The 20546-nt window shown below is 37.5% G+C and overlaps 1 protein-coding gene across 1 annotated transcript in view; it reads right to left on the reverse strand.

The window, feature by feature from the left end:
- ZC3H13 (zinc finger CCCH-type containing 13) overlaps window positions 1-20546 on the reverse strand; it is a gene marked incomplete at its 5' end in the record, with an annotated part of 49515 nt that overhangs the window by 12262 nt on the left and 16707 nt on the right. Inside the window, 9 exons of the mRNA XM_082043240.1 lie at window positions 741-1278; window positions 5503-5685; window positions 6644-7108; window positions 8146-8456; window positions 12119-12292; window positions 13675-13872; window positions 15152-15312; window positions 16046-16185; window positions 17918-18026. Coding sequence (XP_081899366.1) covers window positions 741-1278; window positions 5503-5685; window positions 6644-7108; window positions 8146-8456; window positions 12119-12292; window positions 13675-13872; window positions 15152-15312; window positions 16046-16185; window positions 17918-18026 — 2279 coding nt within the window. The remainder of the gene's footprint in view (window positions 1-740; window positions 1279-5502; window positions 5686-6643; window positions 7109-8145; window positions 8457-12118; window positions 12293-13674; window positions 13873-15151; window positions 15313-16045; window positions 16186-17917; window positions 18027-20546) is intronic.

Below are 20546 nucleotides of genomic sequence, written 5' to 3' on the forward strand. Positions count from 1 at the left end.
CTGTACTAGAATGTGGGAAGAGTCTGTACTAGATGATTTATAGGAATCCACAATTCCCTCACACAAAAGCTACTAAGCAAAGCAAAGCAGCCATGCAGGGCAACACTGTTTTGCTTATTATTGATGGAACAATGAACATTTTATTGTACTAAATGAAACAACATAAAAAGAAAAAGGCAAATCAGTGCTACACACTTGGAAAAAAAAAATTTACTCGGGATATTGTTCACACCTTCATCGGTAGCCTTCTGGTATTGAAAATTTAGTAGTTCAAAGGGTAATGTACATTCCACAGAAATTTAAGGAATAAAGTCACAAACCCTGACCTAGTTAGCTGCTGTCTGACTTTCCAGGCTTCAGAAGGTACCACAGTCTGTGTTTGTTTCCAAGGATGCCTGCATTATTAAAGACACGGCCAAGCAAATATATATAGAAGGGAAAATATAGTCTGACTCAATTGTTAGCTCCTCAATAGTTCCACAATTCCACACTAAGAAACCATCAGATTAACTTCACCAGAACAGTCCTGATTTTAGAGCCACCAGTATGTACCACTCAGATGCAGGGGAAACATGGCTTCAGACCAGGCCTGTGGATAAGCAGGGTATCTTCTTCCTTATGATACTGCCCTGACTACTAACTTAATGAAATTAACAGTAAAAGAATGCCCCCTTTTTTTTTTTTTTTCTGTGTTTGGTTGGTTTGGTTCTTTGACTGAAGTAACATACAGGTCCACTCACTTGGATTTTCTTTCCTCATGGACATCTCTTGAACTTCTTTCTTCTCTGATATCTTCCCTCTTGTCTCTGCGATCTTCCCTTCCTTTGTCATCCCAGTCTCTCTGGCGGTCTCTTTCTTTATCCCTGTCTCGACCTCTCTCCCTTTCTCGTTCTCGCTCTCGATCTCTTTCGCGCTCTCGCTCCCTTTCTCGTTCTTCCCGCTCTCGCTCTCGTTCCTTCTCCCTTTCCCTTTCTCGTTCCCTTTCCCTGTCATGATCCCTGTCTCGGTCACGCTCGCGGTCCCTGTCTTTGTCCCGCTCTCTCTCCCTCTCCCGTTCCCGAGCACGATCTCGCTCTAACTCTCTTTCCTTCTCCCTTTCTCTTTCCCGGTCTCTCTCTCTTTCCCTCTCTCGGTCTCTCTCCCTTTCCCGCTCTCTCTCCCGGGCCCTTTCATCTCTCCTATCATCAGACCGATCTACCCTTCGCTCTTCTCTTCTTTCATCCCGCTCAAGGTCATCACTTCGTCCTTGATGTCGTACTGGTGAGCTTGCTCTCTGATCTGTGAAGAGAGGTAGGTTTGATTACTAAGTGCTAAAGTGACATACACTACTTCCATGACACTAATAAAAATCCAAGAGCTTTTGTTTTGACAATCTAGATATTGGTTGCATTAAATGAAAAGCAACTCCTTGCAGAAACTTGGAAATTCTCTTTGGGGAGTGAAAAAGACAAAAAGCAATACTGATTTTGAAATATTTCTTCAGTATTTAGGGAGTGGGTTTCTCTTATTTTAGCCAAAAGTTAGTATGAAAATTTTATTTTCTAACAGATTTTTCTGAATTGCTTCAAAAGATAATTATACGCCTCATAGCCTAGCTATTACTATTGTATTACTCAATGATTCAAAATCCGGTGTAAGATCTCTCTGAATGACATACATATAGAATCATTTTGGTTGGAAGAAACCCTGAAGATCATCAAGTCCAACCATAACCTAACTCTAGAACTAAACCATGTCCTTAAGAACATCATCTACATGTCTTTTAAACACCCCCAGGAATGGTGATGCAAACACTTCCCTGGGCAGCCTGTTCCAGTGCTTGACAACCCTTTCTGTGAAAAATTTTTCCTAATATCCAATCCAAACCTTCTCTAGTGCAACTTAAGGCCATTTCCTCTTGCACTATTGCTTGTTACTTGGCAGAAGAGACCAACACCCTCCATGCTACAATCTCCTTTCAAGTAGTTGTAGACATCAACCAAGTCTCTCCTTAGCCACCTTTTCTCCAGGCTGAACAGCTCCAGTTCCCTCAGCTGCTCCTCATCAGACTTGTGCTTCAGACCCCTCACCAGCCTCATCACCCTCCTCTGAACTCTCTTCAGTACCTCAAATACAAAATGAAATGTTAAAATAAGAGCCATGGGCTTTACAACAACCCACTAAATTAGTAGACGTTACTGCAAAATAAGAAATATTGGCCAGTCTCATCACAGAAGAATAGATCCCTGCACAGAAATAGACAACTAAACCCATGAGAAAAAGAGAGGTGAAGATGAGATATGGAAAGCAGAACTGTTTCATATGTGTTCATTGCAGTATCTTACAGTTTCAGAACCTGAGTTTTTCATTGTTCAGACAGTGGATTACAGTCAGGGAAAAAACTAAAATTATGTAGAAAATGATTGATCCAGAAGGACAGTGAACTCTCATTTATCTATTAGTATTTACTCTCCACAGGCCCAGCTGCATTTTATTAATTACATTTTTGGATTTTTTTTAATATTTCTATAAATTTTGACCACTTCATAACAACTTCTATGCTAATGTTAGCAGTATTTGAACCACCACCACAAAAAAAAAAAAAAAAAAAACAAAAAACAAAAAACAAAAAACTATACGTCTTCAATATATGTTAAAAGCTCTACACAAAAGAGCAAAAAATGGCATGAACAGAGGTTGGTATTTTTCAGTCCATTACTCGGAGACTGCAAGTGCACTTCGCTGTAAATTGAGACAATGTCCACCAGGAGCAAGCAGACACAGTTTGAACAGGACAAAATCAATAAAACATGCATTTCCACCAGTTTAATCAATTTTCATCTCTGAGTGAATTAATCATGACTTAATACTCCCCTGTTACCAGATAAAATTAAAAGCAAACTTGAGTGACATTTCTGCCATGGATGTAACACTTATTTTTTTAAAAAGGTAAATCATCAATCCATGCAATTGGTTCTGTGAAGAGTTTTCACATTCTTTTAATGGTGCCTATAAGATTATAATATTATTTACTGTGCGTACCAAGTATTATATTCTATACAGAAGTTCTGTAACTCCTGTTTGTTATGCCATTTTTAGTGACAAAACATCCACATGAAAGTCTTGCATGAATCAAGACACTAAAGTATATCAGACAATTAAGCGTGCATAGTCAGCACTTCTCAGGTAACTTCATTTTTTGGAGTGCTGTTCCAGTGGTGGTTTGGAACACTTACATATTTGCCCTAATTGAAAAAAAAGATACCCAAATTTGCAAGCTTGCATTTTTAAATAATACTAAAAAGATTCCTTACATATCACAGGACTAAGTACCAACCAAAATCTCTATTTTTCTCTGAATGACAAACGTAAAGACTGTGGTCTAATCATGGAAACTATGTCCTGAATTGTAACTCTGGGGAAGGTTTACAATTGCAAAAAGTGATCTAAATTTTTAAGGAAGAAAACAACAAGTCTTATCTCCATTCAAGATCTTTATATTTTTTACCCTCAAAGCAAAACACAACACATTCAAAGCAATTTATTTATTCTAAATAAATTAATAACTCAGTGTGTTATGAAGAGCACAAATTACATTATAATATATCTGGAACTTATTGGGGATGGAGAGCTGGAAGGGATGAAAGCTAGTCTGTCAAAGCCAACCTGCAGGACACATTCAGACTTTAGGATTTTTCAACTGACAAGAAAAAGGAAGCCTGGAGATTACATTTGTTGAAATCCTGCCTTGAAGACAAGGCAGAATCTAAAGTTGAACATTTCACAAGAACAAGCAATAACAGACAGATTCCAGTGGATGAAAAAGCATCTTTTAAAGTCACATACAAAACATCCCTTCGAAAAGCTGAAGTTAAGCAACAGCAGGAACACATCTGTCACTTCCAAATCAAAACTCAAGATAGAAAAAAAAAAACAAACCACTCTAATTTTATATTTATTCTTCACAGCTCATCCTTTCATTTCCATGCTATTTGCATTTGCCTGACTCCTGTTCTCTTAATTGGTGAGCAAGACAAATATTTTCCAGAGTGAAAGTTGCTACTGAGTTCCTTAGAGACAACACTGTAGTCTTTCAGGTGCAGAATTGTGACATCTTGGATTCTGTGTCTAAAATAACAGCCTTGCGTACTCTTTCCATGATCACAGGCACCTGTACCAACACTTTCTAGCCAATTACTATTGACCACAGCAAAGTGTTCGTGAATATTCAGTTCCCCAAGCAATAAATTTTTAATTAATCATAAATTTAAACTGCCACCTACTTTAGTCGTAAGTAGTCCATAATTAAGTCAGTCTAGTAGTCAGGCCTTGCCCGAAACACACTCGAGTAATTTACAGTGCAAAAGTACAATGTTTCTATGCAGATAAACAGAGGCAGTAATGAAATGCAATCATGACCTAAGCTTACATGTTTATCTACATGAAATGGAAGAGAAGGCAAAGAGAAGAAAAACACATTTCACATGAAAGTTGTACAATGAAATCTCTTGAAGAAGTTTGACTAAAAATAGCTTAACTTTCTTTGTGCAGTTAGAAACCTTTATTTTTCATAGTTAGCATGCTCATTATTTGTACTTAGTTTGAGAACAAGCAGATAACACCCCAGCACAGAGCTAATGTTTTTATTTGCTCTGGTCTGAGAGCCAAGGACATCCTGAGCACCTTGCTTACAGGTGTGAGGCATCCATGAAGCAGGGCAGAGATGGGGCAGAGCTTGACTGACATCCAGACTGATCAATAAGATTATTCCATCTCATTAGCATCATGCTTTGTACTCAAGGGGAGTTTGGACCTTCCAGTTGTGGTTCTTTTGATCTCTCTGGTTCTTCTCTCTCTCTCTCTCTGGGGGTAGCTGGGAAGTTCAGTTGGGACATTTAGCCCAGCCTTTTGCCATTCTGCAGAGGCTTCTGGGCTTTTCTGCCTTTTTCCTCTCTTTTCTCTCTTTGGGATCAGCTGCTGGGACCGGGCTGTCTCCTAGGACTGGCTGTTCAGTGTGTTAGTGAGGAATTGCCTTGAGTATCTTTTATTTCTATTTTACATATATATTTACTCGTAGTGTATTAGTATTTTGTTATTTTATTAAACTGTGTTTATCTCAATTCAAGTTTCTCCTTTCCCTTTTGATTTCTCTCCTCTGTTGGGGGGGGCGGGGAATGGGGGAGCGGGTGAACGAGCAACTATCATGGTTCTATCGCTAGCTTGGGTTAAACCATGACAGTTTATTTAAAAAAAGATTACTTGGATGAATAAAAACAGAAGGTACCAAAATCCATTAAAAAAGGCCATAGCATTCATGCATACACTGCTAATGAGAGATCTTACTACAGAAGGTAACTTACATCAAGGACAGAACTAGTGCCAGTGTGTGCTATTAAATGAGTTATTTATGAATTAGTGGCGTGGGGACAGAACATGGAAAAATACGGAGGGACAGAGAAACGTACACATTGATACATACACATTTGACTACATATGCATGTGTAAAAATATAAATTAAAATACCTCTTTCTCTGTTGTCACGCCTGTCCCGTTCACTATGTCTTCTTTCAAAGGAGGAATCCCTTGCTTGTTCTCGACTATCATAACGATCCCGATCAGGGTAGCTACTTCTTGATTCCCAGCTGTCATGGTAGTTTCCACTACTGCTGTGACCATCAACCTGGGATCCTCTAGTCCCCCGACTTCCTAACAGAGATGTATCAATATAAAAGATGAGTTTTCACACAGAATAAAATATGAGTGGATCTCCTTACAACTGAAGTAGTAACTTTTAATAAACTTGAATTAACTGTTCATGGAAATAGAAATTGTAGAAACAAACTCTACTTAACTAACAACTCAAATTTCACGTTTAATTGTAAAGTTGTTATTTTTCAACTGCTAACTCAAGACTTTCTAAATCACCATCCCCTGGTCACTGCATGAGATCTGCAGAAAGACAACAGCCAAAAAGCCAGTTCACATTTGCTCTGAGCAGAATATAAGCTCATAGACAGTGCAGCAGGAACAAGCAAAGTAGAGATAATTTTTCCTGTATGGCATTTCCCTAATGAAAATGTCACAAAAAGCCAGAGAAAGCCAAAATGTGTTTACTACAGATGATTAAAAGGTGATAAGCCAAGCAGTTCTACAAAGTACATCACACTTTCAAAAATACTGCCAAAGGTTAAAATCCCAGGTTTTTTTTTGGTCACCCAATAAGGGCTGCGGGGGTGGGGAGAGGTGAGTATGTGTGAGAGATGGTTTTCAAGTATGTAAGACATGCAGTTGGCTTTTGAGGGAACACAACCTGCTTCCCAGTACACACCACACCCTACAAATCAGCCTCTTTCTTGTGTTTATAGCCCATGGGAAAACCTAGGGTTGCAGCAACATCAGACAGAGTGCTGTAAAGGTTAGGACTTTTTTAAAATAGGATGGCAGAATACCAATGTTATGCCACTTTAATGAATAAAGAACACTATATGGAAGGCAATAAATTTAAGCAACTGTTCTAATTTGACAACAGTAGAATTGAACATAGCTTTAAAAGCATTAACTATCTGGCAGCACTTCCATATCAAATATCAAACAAGATAATATGAATGTCAATATTCAATCTCCAATAATAAGGACATTATTAATTTTTTAAATAACGTAATACCTTTGTCAGATAATTCTGGACCTCTGCCTCGACTTCTGCCAGTTCTATCACTTCTGCTCTCATTTCTGGAGTCACTTCTGGAGTCATTCCTTGTTTCAGCACGAGAGCTCTCCTCTCTGCCATGGGATCTTCCATAGCTGCGTGAGTCCTCCTGATACTGGTCATCCTTTTTATGGGTATCGCGACTTTCTCTGTCTCTGTAGTCATGGGAATCTCGTGTGGAGCGTGAGTCTCTCTGATCCCGACTATCTTTGGTATCTCTGCTATAATCCCTTGTATCTCTAGAGTCGCGAGTGTCTCTGGATTCCCTTGGCTCCCTCCGATCTCTGTTGTCCCTTGTCTCCCTCCGGTCTCTTCCGTCACGAGTCTCTCTGTCATCTCTGTGGTCCCTGGAGGTGCTTTGTTCCTGGTCATAATCACGATCATCTCTTGTTTCTCTTTCTTTTTCCCTTTTCCCTCTAGTTTCTGTAAAACATTTAGAAGAATGTTATATGTCTAGCTTAACTAGAGCAAAAATTTAGCTCACAAAGAACACTACATTAATACAGTTAAAATATACTTCTGACATACATAGAGAAAATAAAAACTAATACATAAGTAGGAGATGATCATGTTGGGTATCTACCTACACATTCAGTAAGCTTTAAAGATCTTTTTGTGAATTTGAATCTGTACTTTACAAATATTCACCTGTTCAAAAGACAATAAGTATAACAAAATTAAATCTCAAACATTACAGAGCAACCACATTTCAATAATTCTAAGGTAGGATCATTTCTCCTCCAATCATAGATTCCTTTTTTCCTCCACATACAGATATTTTCAGGAAGTTTGTGTTATATTTAGACCTCTCACTTCTAAGACCTCAATGCCTGCTAAAGGCTTGTTTTGGTGGGTTTCATTTGTTTGGTTTTAATTATGCTACTGCGACAGAAGGTAAGTTTACAGGCAGTCTAAAAGAAGGTGATATATGTACTCTTTGTAAATCTGTCTCCTGAGAGAAACAGCGTGTTAGCCCATCACAAACTGCTCAACCGGCTTTACAGATTTCCAGAGGGAATGACTTTCTTTGTACGCACCTCACTTAATGTCAGTTAAAAAGACAACACACAGCAATCACTGAGGACCAGATTAGCATTTGGGCACCTCACACACAAGAGTAATAGTCATAAGTACCCTGCCTTCACTCAGCTGATCCACTAGTATATGCCTGGTATCAAGAGATGATCACTTACCCACCAACCCATCATTGCATTACACAACACCTTGACAGATGTCTACAGGATCTTTACAGTCAGCTGAGTCTACATAAGCAGTCCTATCAGGAATACTGCATGGTGTAGTCCCTGAAAACAGCACAGGCATGACAACACAGCCAGTATTTTCTTTACCCTCTAGCCACTGGGATAGGTGCAGACAATGCCACAATTTGAAAATCAAGTTTCAGAATGCAAATTACAAACAAATAAACATTATTCTGAAGTGCTAATTCTTATTCATACCATCCCGCCTTTCATGGCGTCTATCATGAGACTGTGAAGTCCTATCACGATCGTGTCTTCCCTTTTCTCTCCCAGGAGATCGGTGTCTCGAAGGGCTTCGCTTCCTCTGAGGAGAAGAGGAAGAGTGTGGAGGATAGGGAGAAGAGGATCGCCTTGCAGGTGGGGAAGCTGTCCTTTGATAAGACGGAGAAGGAGTTCTTTTACGGTGTGGGGAAGGAGAATGTCTTTGAACAGAGGAGCCTGACTGTGATGATGAGGAGTGATGTCTGGATGATATGGGAGAATGATGCTGACCTGATGGGGAAGCAGACCTGCAAGGAAGAGTTAGAAAAGGCACACATGTAATAACTTGATTTGAAAGGTTTCTACCACACCACACAGAAAAGAGTGATTAAAATAATTTGTGCATTCTCTGCCCTCTGTCTGCTGAAAATAACATCAAACTAGTCTTCCCTCAAGGGTACCAAGGATATCCTTTCAAAGCATGCTTATCTTTAAACGGTTACAGTTTATTTAAAATCCAAGAACAAGTTGTCCAATCAAAATTATATTACACAGCTACAAGAATGCTCTCCTAGAGGAACCTCTGTTCACCTAGGAGTCAGAAAAAAAACATGATCTTCTCCCGCATCCCCAAACCAAGAACAACTGTTCTCTTCAATATAAAATGCTTTTTGGAGTTCATGGAGTTAGGCAAATAACTTTTACACAGTGTTTCCCAAGAGGAATTAATTTTTCTTCTTTTGTTTCCAATAGCATTGTTTTTTAGAAAGCAGTGTCTCCTCCTTGGGCACTTTTTAGCTTCCTTCTTTTATTACAGGCATTAATCTTTAAACAATTTAGGCTTGGATCCTGAAAACCCATATGCATATCTTTTTTTAGCAAACATGAATGCTTACACAAACAGGGAAAACTCGTGTCTAACAGAATAAAGAAAAAGTATACAAAGCATCTCTCATCTTTGAAATCCTATCACTTAACTAAAGATCATTTATACAACAGTAAACAAGTTTCCTCTTTATATGTCATCCCATATAACGACCCAATGTGGACAAACACACACTTCAAGCCCCTGAGCTCAGCAGCATAGGGTTTTTTCCCCTTATCAGCATCAAAGCAACTTGCAAGCATCTTTTCTCATGAAAAATGCATTGCCCTTAACTCTTAACCCCCACTTCACAAAGTTCCTGAGACACCAAAGAGGAGTCAGAAAAAACACACATGGACAATACATCTTCAAAAATCCCACTTAATTTTAGTTTCCACTTTCAAATATCCATATACAGTGCTGGTGACTTCAAATAAACTTTCAGATCATACAGATGAAGCTCTCTGTTTTAGATGACTCACAAATGAGGGACTACTTTATGAAAGGCAGTAGTACCTCCCTGCAATCTTCTGCAATAGCCCAGCAGTTGGTAAAGATAGATATGTAACACAGCTTTTGCTAAATATCTTGCAGAGCTCAAATAATTCAGGTTTGCAGGCTTACAGCCTATCATGACATAATCCAAGCACCAAATGGACAGTTTTCCAGCCAGTGCTACTCAGCAGTGGATCTCCTGGCTAAACCTTCTTAAAGACCCAGACTCTGCAGGTTAAAATGATTCTCCTGTTAAGAACATAGAGCAACGAGGTTCCAAGTAGCAAAGCTTTGGGAACAGAATGAGAAGTGAAATCACAGGCAACCTGAGGCAGGAATGCAAATCTGTAAGGAAGTCATTTTTGGGTAAAAGACAACACAGTGGAAATCTACTAATATTCTTCCTTCCAATGAATGTCAGTGACTCAAGAAAACTGCCTTCAGAACTCCATGGAGTAATATACTGATAACCATAGGACCCATCTCATTAAGATGGTGGTTTTACAGCCAGATTCCATTATAGAACCAGATACATTCACTAAAGGAAGCATATTGACTTGATTGTTGAGGCACTTCAGACTTGTCAATCAAGAGAAGTCAAACAACATTTTTGTAGGACAGATTGAAACAATACACAAAACTTGAGCCAAGCCATCTCTACTTGACAGTATACCCAGAAAAGTGGCAGAAAGAAAGGGCTGAGGCAGAAAAATAAATAAAACCAGCCATTGGAACTGTCCTTAACTAGGACAATCTGAAGAACAGGCTTCATTTGTTTCTTTGATTTAATTCAGTGTGTCTGTATGCTTGCACACTCAGATATTGCCAGGCCTGGAGATTATCTCACTGAGATGTGTTTATGATGGTCAACGCTAGAGAATATTTGGACACCTCTAACAATAGATTAAGATTCTGTACCTCCTTGTCTAAAGAACTAAAAATGCATAGGATCCAGCTGATGGAGCTTAGGGATGCCAGTAATTCCTACACAGTCTGACCTCCAGGATGCTTATGCATAGCTTCTTTTGCCTGGAAAATTGAAAACCCTCAAGGTCCTTTTGTGCATGCTACCAGTGAACATTCCTCACAGACAGCAGGAAAGAGAAAACTCAGTTTCTCTGTCTCCATGGACACATACTAATGCTGTCTGCAGCTTTCCATCACAAGAGGGAAGGTCTGACCAGTCACTGTTCCAGAGGAAGCAAGCAGCCTGCATGGCTCCAAGATGACAATTTGTACACACTGTCACATACAAATGAAACAGACTGCCCAGAATTAGTAGTAAAAATTTCCAAAGCACTCAAAAGTAAAATCCAGTCAGGGTCAGAAATGACTGCCAGAATCTAATATAATTTCATTACTTTCCATCTTTAAACTATGACTACATTTACTTTTCACCATTAAATCATTATTATGAAACATGGGGTTACCAAAATTGGCTTGCATGAAAGTCTATCAATGATTTGGTGACAAACAAAACATTTCAAATATCCTTCCGTGCTTCTAACAGAAGGCCCATTTATCTTCTCTGCTTAACATTCCCTTGCACAACGCTTGATATGTCTGCATAGAACCCCCAAGCAGGTAGTGCCATGCAAAATACTAGAGAAGGTAAGAAAAAAAAAAAAAATGGGGAAAAGGCTTCTGCAAAGGTGTTTTTCAGTTTCCTTACTACTGCCAGCTGCAGGGGGAATGGGCTGCACTACTCCGTTGCCTAAAAACAATCCAATTTAGTGAAAATGTTCATTAGTGACATCAAGCTTAATACAATACAACGTTGTTCCAGCTGAACTGAGTCACCACAGCAGCAAAAGAGCCTGCTTATGACTCTGAAGATTGCAGAATGGATGGGTTTTATTTTGCTTGTTTTATCAGTATGCAGATATATGTGACATCTGGTGTCTTCCCCTCACCCTTCAACATAAGTGTAGAAAACAAGTATGCCACCCTCTCCATTAAACAAGCTTAGGACTGCAGTAGTATCAGCACCTAAACTTACAGGCTCCTTCAGACCAAAATTTAAAAAGTCTCCTTTCTTTTTAATGGGTGATAAATATTTTTTCTAAGCCCCTAGAACTACCAGGATAAAATCTTCCCTGAAGCTTCCTTCAAGAAGAGTCTCTTGAACTGGCCTCGTATTGTACTGTTTATCCAGTTGTGCTCGCTTTTCAGGAAAGATGTGTAGAGCCAGGATCTGTGTATCACCTTATCCACTTTAGAATAGAGTAATTCTGCTCCCTCCCCATCTCCAAGATAGAAGACTTCTCACATTTTCTACTTTTTAAGAAGGAGGAAGTTGGGAAGAAAAAAAAGAAGTTCCCAAAGGATCACAGCCTATGTCTCAGATCAGACTTCTGAAGTTCCACCTGAAGCCAAAACATTTGAGAGGAACTGATAAATAGCAGGCTACACTATGACTTGTGTTCTGGACATGACAAGTACCCTCAGCGTAGTAACTTGGCAAAAAAAAAAAACAAACCTCAGAGGTCAAGTGTTTGAGGCACACACATTCCCAGAACAGACACATATGAACAAGCAGCCAAACCAACAGAGGACATTACTAAACTAGAAGAGCTCATGAAAATAAAATCCATGCAATTGACCACCCACCTGCGAGAGGGTGAGAAGTTACGTTTGTGAGTGGTTGACTTGGCTGGAGCTCGGGAGGTTTGTCTCCGTCTTGCAGCAGGTGGTGAATACTCCCTGGAAGGGGAAGAATTACTGCCAGAATGATCTGCAGGACTAGGAGAACGCTTCTGTCTATGGGAGCTTTCAGAGGGATCCCTGGGAAACAAATAGCACCTTGTTTAATAGGTGTAATACAGCATTAGTACATTTCTAAGAAATGACAAACAACTCCAAGACAGAATCTGTGTTTACAAGACCAAGAATTACCTTATGGAATCCGTAGTTCCATCTATAATTGCATACATGAAATTACCTTAAGCTAGCAAAACTCGAGAATGCAAGTTAAACACGAAATTTCTTGTTAATCACTGGACTGTAAAATATAAAACTAGAATATGGTAAGACCAAAAATATATTCTTCTAATTTTACCTAATATTTCATGTGGTGCTGCAATTCCTAACAGTGGAGAATTATTTTGCTACTCTACTTAAAAATTTCTGTAATGTCAGAACTTTATTCAAGAAGCCTCAAGCTCACAGATGTTTTCAAACACTCATCACAGTTGCAAATGAATGAGACATCTGTCAGAACATTCAACTATTTAACTTACTGTATATCATGAAGAATTGACATTATTTCTTAGTTTTTATTATTTAGGAAAAAAAAAAAAAGACAAAAATCCAACACTGAAACAAAGGGCTGTAGTCACCACAGCAATACTGATTATAGTACAACAAGCCAAGTACTCTCTTGATCCTTTCAGCACAATCTAGAATGTTCTGTTCTACTGCTTACGACCTTCTTCCAGTAATGGAGTCTGAAAGCATGAGGGAAATAATATATTTTAAAGTAAGAATGGTGTCATTTATTTAATCATTTAAAAATACACAATTCACTGGTCCTCCACTCCTTAGTCTTTGTTATGCCAGTTACAAAGTAAACACTTAGAAACACTATCCTATTTCCATCAAGGGAACACAGGACTTAAAAATGCAGATGCATTTTTCAACTTAAATGGAAATCTATGCTTCAGAAAATAATGGGAATAGTCATATTAGTCCACCTTTTGAGATATATACATGCAAAAGTGAAGTAATTCTAAAACCGCAGTAGTCCTTGACTACTTCAGAAATACTTTTAACCTACTGGAGATCAGAGAGAGTTTAAACATGTCACTGCCAATTTAGAAAGATATTAGTCCTCTAAGATTTCAGAAGAGGAAGCAAGGGGACAAGGAAATGACTTTGACAAAGATTTTGGCAAATGAATTGCTCCACTGGTGAAGGTCCAACTTCTTGAAAAGTAATAAATCTTTCAAAACAGCATTTTACAAATTTGTTAAGTTATATAATTAAAACCTACCAATCTGTTATAGTCTATCAATTAATCTATATAACACACTTAAAATATTTAATGAGTACTGAAAAGATTGTTGGCAAAGCAGGTATAAATCCCTTATTATGCAGTGCGCTATAAAAGATAACTTTAAAAGCAAGGTTACATTAATGTTAAAAACTAATAATGCAACATAACTTACCTCTGCTTCTCTTTTTTCTCCTTATGCCTTTCAAAGTCACGTCCTCTCTCTTTCACCTCCTTTGCCTTTTCTTCTGAACGTTCTTTTGCTTTATGTTTTTCTTTGTGTTTTTTCCCCAGGGGAGTTTCCTCATGTACTGGAGGAGGAGGACTAGGCGTACGAGGACCTTTCTTTTTATTCTGGTTACTTTTAGAACTTCTGGAGATAAATTAACAGGAGGGGAAAAAATGAAGGACTGCCAACTATTTCAAACAACGATTTCTAAGATGTTGGCAGGAAAGCTATAACCTAAAGGGCCTTGAGGCTTTTAGGACAGGATTCATCACTCCATTAGCAAGCAGCAGTCAATAACTGTACTCAGCTGAGGGGTGAATGCAGATGGTAAAAACTGACATTGAGCTCTTCCATTTATAACCTTTACTTCTGAAGCAAATGAACAAGAATAGGAATTGTTCCTGTTCATGCAGAACCAGTTTTCCAAGTTAAAATGCCCTTGAACAAACTGCACACATCAGAGAACCAGATATAGTATCTTGTCTGTTTAGACTCCCACTTCTGCAATGCAATACTCCAATCACATACACAAAATGATTTGAACAACTCATGTATTCAATTTAATATTAACTACCTGATGCATAAAACACCGAAGTATTTTTGAATATGCACCTCACAATATGAAATAGTATATATTTTTCCATTTAAATTATCACTGACATAATTCCTATAAATTAGATATCAGTGCACAGAGTGTCAGTAGCATACTAGCCCACACTTTACCTTCTCATAGCAAAACAACACTCTTTTGTCCCTATTTCAAAGGTGATTATTGCTTAGCAAATAGAGATGTGTCTGCTTACACTGCTGCTGTAATTTCTTTCCTATCTAAAAGCTGTAACCAGTGATTCAAAAGGTCCTGCAGCCAGCAAGAACTTAAAAACAGGTTTGAGAGACTGACTTTTTGTGGTAAGGCACCCAGTTTGAACTTCCTGTGATTTTCACATACCTTATCCTTACTTCCACACCCCCACACACAGCCTACTTTCCCCCTCCTAAATTGTGAGAAATTCCCTGCCTTGAAAGTCAAACATTATTCCCTGAATATGAAATAACAATGGAATATGCAGTTGGTCAAATTTTAAGCATTTCGCTTCCGTCTAGAGAAGCCAGGCTCAAATAAAACTTCTCATTTCTTAATGGTTCATATTTCCTCATCACCTCCCAGCAACTCTGGACATTCAAAGAGAAAAGAACTGCTTGTAAACCATTAAATCAATCAATTGACAACTACATGCACATAACAGTTTTCTGCAGAAGATGATTCAACAGTGCATAATTTAGAGACCTCCCCCTAAAGTTATATAATCAGAAGTCCCGAAAGCAAGGGGGGAAAAAAAATATTAATTATGAAAACCCCAGTAATAAAAATCAGCGTGGTTCTCTGTTCTCACTTTCGGAGAAGACACATCAACATACTGACCTCTGCTGATCCAAAAGTGGGGAAGGTACAGTAGATGCTTTCTTCTCTTTCTTACTAGCTGAAGAAGATGATTTGGGACTGGATCTTCGTTTTGGAGATTTGCTAGACTTTCTCGGTGATGGCGATGGTGATAATTTAGATCTAACCACCTCTGGAGAAATCTTGAGGAAAAAATATACTAATTGGTAAAACGTTCATGCTCAAAAGCTTACCTGTATGCTAATATATGTGTCAAATATGTAAATTCACTAACAGTGTACATGTGAGATCTTAGCTGTGTGCACATCTACCTCAAATACACTAACCACATAATTTTCAAAGAACACCATAAAGGGAAGATGATGGGAAAAGGACAGGGGAAGAGAAAATGATGCACTCTGTAATACATTAAAAAAACTGTTACTAAAAGTTTAAAATCAGTAGGTTCCCAGTTAGCACTCCAGTTTGTCTGAAAAAGAAAGACCTCCTTTCAGGTTTTTTTTTTTTTTTTTTTTTTTTAAAGTTTCCCCAAGATTTTAGGGTTTCTAACACAGCTTCGCTGTACTTTGTTACTACAAGACATGTTGGACAAGGAGCTTGGCAAACATGCCTTGTGTTTTCTTCTACATGTCTTCTCTGTTAAAGTTCTTATTAGTTTTATGTAACTAAAATGCATTAAATCCTACTCATTTAGTAGCCAACTTCATAAAGCAAAAAACTTGGTTATGGTGCTGGATATTGACCAGCTACTCACTACCAATATCCAAGTTACATACTAGGTTATACACGTGCCAGTTATTTATTACTATGTAACACAATAGTGCCCAAGAAACTCAAGTCTGCAGGAAACACTCAGAAGCCTATGAAGTGGCTGATTACTTATCTTTTTTCATTTCACATTTATGTAACACAAACCTCTTTTTTAATGACTATCTCCTCTCGTTTCTCCATGTTTTCCTGTTCCAACTTCATAAGTTCTCTCTGAATCTTTTGGCGCTTCATTTCCAAAGACAGCTCATGATCATAATCATAATTAACATCTCCATTATCAGAGTCTTTATTGAAAAAAAAAAAAAGACGTAAATAGCTTAATAAACAATCACATATGAAATAAATACTAATACTTAGCATACTGGATGTCAAGCATAAGTATTTCCTTGACTTTTAAGCACTGTGTTAATGGATCAATGAAGCTAAGCAAAATGTCTTCTCCAATTATGTGTGGAAACCTGAAATAACTTCAGTTAGTTTCATACAACCCGCAGTTAAATTCTTAAACTTCATTAAAAAGAAAAAACCAAACCTTAAACTTCTTTCAGAGACTTGCACCAATTACTAAGCTGTGGCAGCAAGGGAAGGACAGTAAACTTTATTTATTTAAATAACAACAAAAAAGTATGCTTTCACACCAAAAATATGTAAAGCACCACTTGAGAAATCTCACATGAAACAGATTTAAATAGTGATGCATGATACTAGAGGTTTTTGTTTAATAGTGTCCCACAAATCAATTGATACACTTATTTAATTACATCTACAAATTGACTTGAAAATAAGAGGTCTATATGACTTCTTTCATTGGATAAATGCACACAATTTCTGGTTTTAAAATATTATTACTGTTTTGTTTTCACATCAGAAAAGGTGCTAGTTCTCTCACTTTTTCATTACATCATGACTAGTTGATATCATATGCTTCAAGCCTTGCAACTGAAATCTTACTGCAAATTAGTTTTATTCACTCTGTTTACATTTCTTATTTTGTTTACAGCTATTTAAGTCTAATGCTCAAAAAGCACTTTGGGAAAATAACTGTCAAAGAAAAGATGACTTCATTAAAAAATCATTAGCTTTCACCCCCCCTTCCTACACACAAGAACTATATAAAAGGTTTTGCAATAACTAAACTTAGTCTACAAATTCTCTTCACGTGTCATGAATGCATGGGAACAGCTTATAGAGAGGTGCAGTTCCTAACAGCACAAGTTCTCTCCCAGTCCGTCTTCCTCTCTTGCAATATCATAACTACTTCTGAAACACTATAAGTTACAGAACTATGTAAACATCACAGTTCATTAGAAGCTGCCATAATTTCACTGCCAGGTGAACTTGGTCTTTAGCAAGTGTGAAGTAGAAAGACTCAAGAGAGCGAAAACAAAGTCTTTCCCTCAACAGACAGCATATTAAACGGACATGTATTATCAACGAGGACAATGAAGTCACCTTTTAACCACAAAAAAAAAAAAAAAAAAGACTACAGAAGGTAACACAAGACTCTTACCACTCTTTCAGTGTTTTCAGATGATAAACAGTGCACCAATTGCTACTTTCAACTGATGTAATGTTCATTCTAATGGAGCCCTCGTTAATGACACAGTTCACACCACTACAACTATGTAACAAAAACCTGCTGACTTTTGAATTCAAAGTAGCTATGCTTTCTCCTCAGACTGATCAGTTTCAAAATTACTTTGGATGTAACTTGGATCTGACCAGTGATACAAATGTGACACAGTAGCTTATGGTCCAGTTCCTTGCTGTCCCAGTAAAAAAGGAAAAAAAAAAAAAAAAAAAAAAAAAAAAAAAAAAAAAAAGCAGGTGTTTTTACCCTCATGGCAGTCCAACTCAGATTGCTTCTCTGCTCCCCTCTAGAAACAAACATAAATGGCTACCACATAAAAGTATTCTGCTTAGATACCAAATCTTTAAATATTTTGCTTTATATATAGCCCAGTAATCTTGCAATTCTTTTAGCTGCAAGGGAACCATTAGTTTAATTATACTTACCCTCTCTATTTGTTTCCCAATCCCCATTTTCCTCTTCACTTTCTGGCGTTCTCTCCTTTGTGATTTTGATATCCTCCTTTTCTCTACGTCTTCCTCGTGAAGACTCTTTCTATAAAAGGAAAAATGCTGCATTAGAGTATACAACTTTATTTTAAAAGAAGCCTGAAGAAGCACATATATTCTACATGGTATTTTGGCTGTTGCTTTTTTTATAGCACAAAAAGCATTTTCCCCTCTAGCCTGTTGAGCAAATATCTTCTTAAATAAGCAGAGACTCCACAGGCAACATGTTCTACTGCAATTTCATATAATCAGCATGCAAATAGCAGATAGGGAAAAGAGAAGATTCATAAAACAAGAAGGTTTAAAGGCAGGGCAAGAATCAAGCACGCATCAGAGAATAAAGTTTAACAAAGGAACTTAAAGAACAGACCAGGTTCTTAAAACCAGGAGTTTAATGGACATTTAAAGAGTATAATTTTAACAGCTTGATTAAGCGTTCTCAGCTGTAAATAAGAATATTTATATGCAAGGCAGATGAGCCTCAGAAGATGAACCATGAACTCTCCAGAGGATAAAGAATGTAGGGGGATAATAAAATAAAACAAAACCAGAGACCCTTGGCTGTCAGAAGGAAGGGGAAAAAAAGTCTAAAACACACTGGAAACAAGTTTTTTTGATAGTTTTATATTTGAACTTTCACTGCCCCCAAGTTATTAGGCAAGACTAACTATTGCAGTAGGACCCATTTTGCATGTGGCAGATCGTTTTGTGGATACACAAAGAGACTATTCTTAAAAGAAAGAAGGTAATTTCAAAAGGCAACTGAATCTGTACTGCTCTTTTCTCCCTGCTAAATTCCAGTACTAAAGCTGCAGAGATGCATCATAACCTCTGCTGAAGTGAAATTCTCTAAATAGTTTCCCTGGGGCTCAAGTGGAGTACAGGACCAAGATTTTTCACTATTTGCAAAAAAAAAAAAAAAAAAAAAAAAAAAAAGAACATTCAAGTTTAGAAGTATCTCAGGTTAATTTTTTAAGTAGGAAACCAGAAAAAGCAAATCAAGTCTGTCCCATATCCTTTTTGTTCTCACCTCCTACAGTGCCTTCTTTTGGAGATTCCTCAGTGTTGATACACAGGAACCTTTGGGTTTATGCCAAGAAAAGGAGATGCCTGAGAATTTCACTAGCTATTCCTTATTGGGACTTAGATCCTGACTTAATTTAAATCTTTAACATCACCTTAGAAACACAGTAAGGAAATAACAGAACACTGTGGATAGTCACTCCCAAGTAAAATTCAACTTTTTTTTTCCCCCCCACTAGCAATGTCAAAATCTTGTCTCTAGTTTAATGATGTAAAAGATGACAGAACAAGTAGTGCATTTATTTTACTTAATGGCCTAAACCAGATGCTTCAACACACAGTTATCTTCAAGCCTCTCATCTTGTTGTATTCAATATATCATATTCAAAGTCTTAGGAGGTTTGGAAAAAACTGACCAGCCACCACATAACACAAAGAAACTTCACATTAAAGAACTAATTTGTGTCATGTTTAATTTAAAGCAGCTTGTAAAATAAGGAAAAGTGCTTTTTTTCTCCATTTCATGACAGGATCTCTAAAATGATGCACAAGATCCTAACCTATTAAGTCATGCTGGTTGCTGACATCAACTGCAGACAAGGCTAAATCAACTAAGCCACTATCACAATATGTGCTAAAGACATTCCAGTCTAAGAGCAAGAATTGTACTAAGCTCCAAAGCAAGTTACTTTAAAAGAAAACTACCCTGATGAGATTTTAAAACCTGTAACTTCCTGTAACTTTATCAACAAGCCTCTCCTGCAATCATTTTCTTTTTTCTTAGAGCATCTCCATTTTTCTAGACTGCCCTGCTTGAAGGTTGCATCTGTTCTATTAAATTGTGTACTTCTGCCATACACTCCAACTAATTCCTACAATATAAGCAAGCAATAAACATATTTTTCTTAAATACAAATACTAGTTTCTATGAGTTCAACACTATTTGTTTCTAGCAAACTGAAGCACGCATGTTAGGACACCCTCTATCTACTGACCTCAAAAAACTTCTCAAAGACAATTCCCCAAATAACTTGTCAGCAGAGAACGTGCAGATAGACCAATTTAATAACCATAAGGCATTACCAATTTAATACTACTTAGCATCTCCAAACTTACAACCAACACAAGCATCTTGTAACAGCCTGTATTTTCTCCTTTCAATGAAGAGATTCAGTAACGGCACAACCATACTTCTACAAAAGAACTGAGGAAAAAAACATCTATGACAGGAATTTTATTAAATTATTCCATATAGAGGAAGGGAATAGACAATTTTTATTCAAGCATACTATTTTACAATTCAGGACAACTTGAACCAAGCCTATTCATACACTAAACGACTTCAGTTTAGTTGTCAAGAAAAAAGATTCTGGTAATGCTGCATCTTGAAAAACAAATCTCACCTTAGAAATTCAGTATATTTACCTGGGGCACACAAATCAAGAATTTAAGTTATGATGGTTTAAAACATATATTTTAATTTTCTCATCAGAAAAGTCTTCAACATATTACTTACATCGCACTTGTTGCACTTGCAATGCAC

This window comes from Streptopelia decaocto (assembly GCF_964273445.1).
Source record: "Streptopelia decaocto genome assembly, chromosome: 1".
Classification (NCBI taxonomy): Eukaryota; Metazoa; Chordata; class Aves; order Columbiformes; family Columbidae; genus Streptopelia; species Streptopelia decaocto.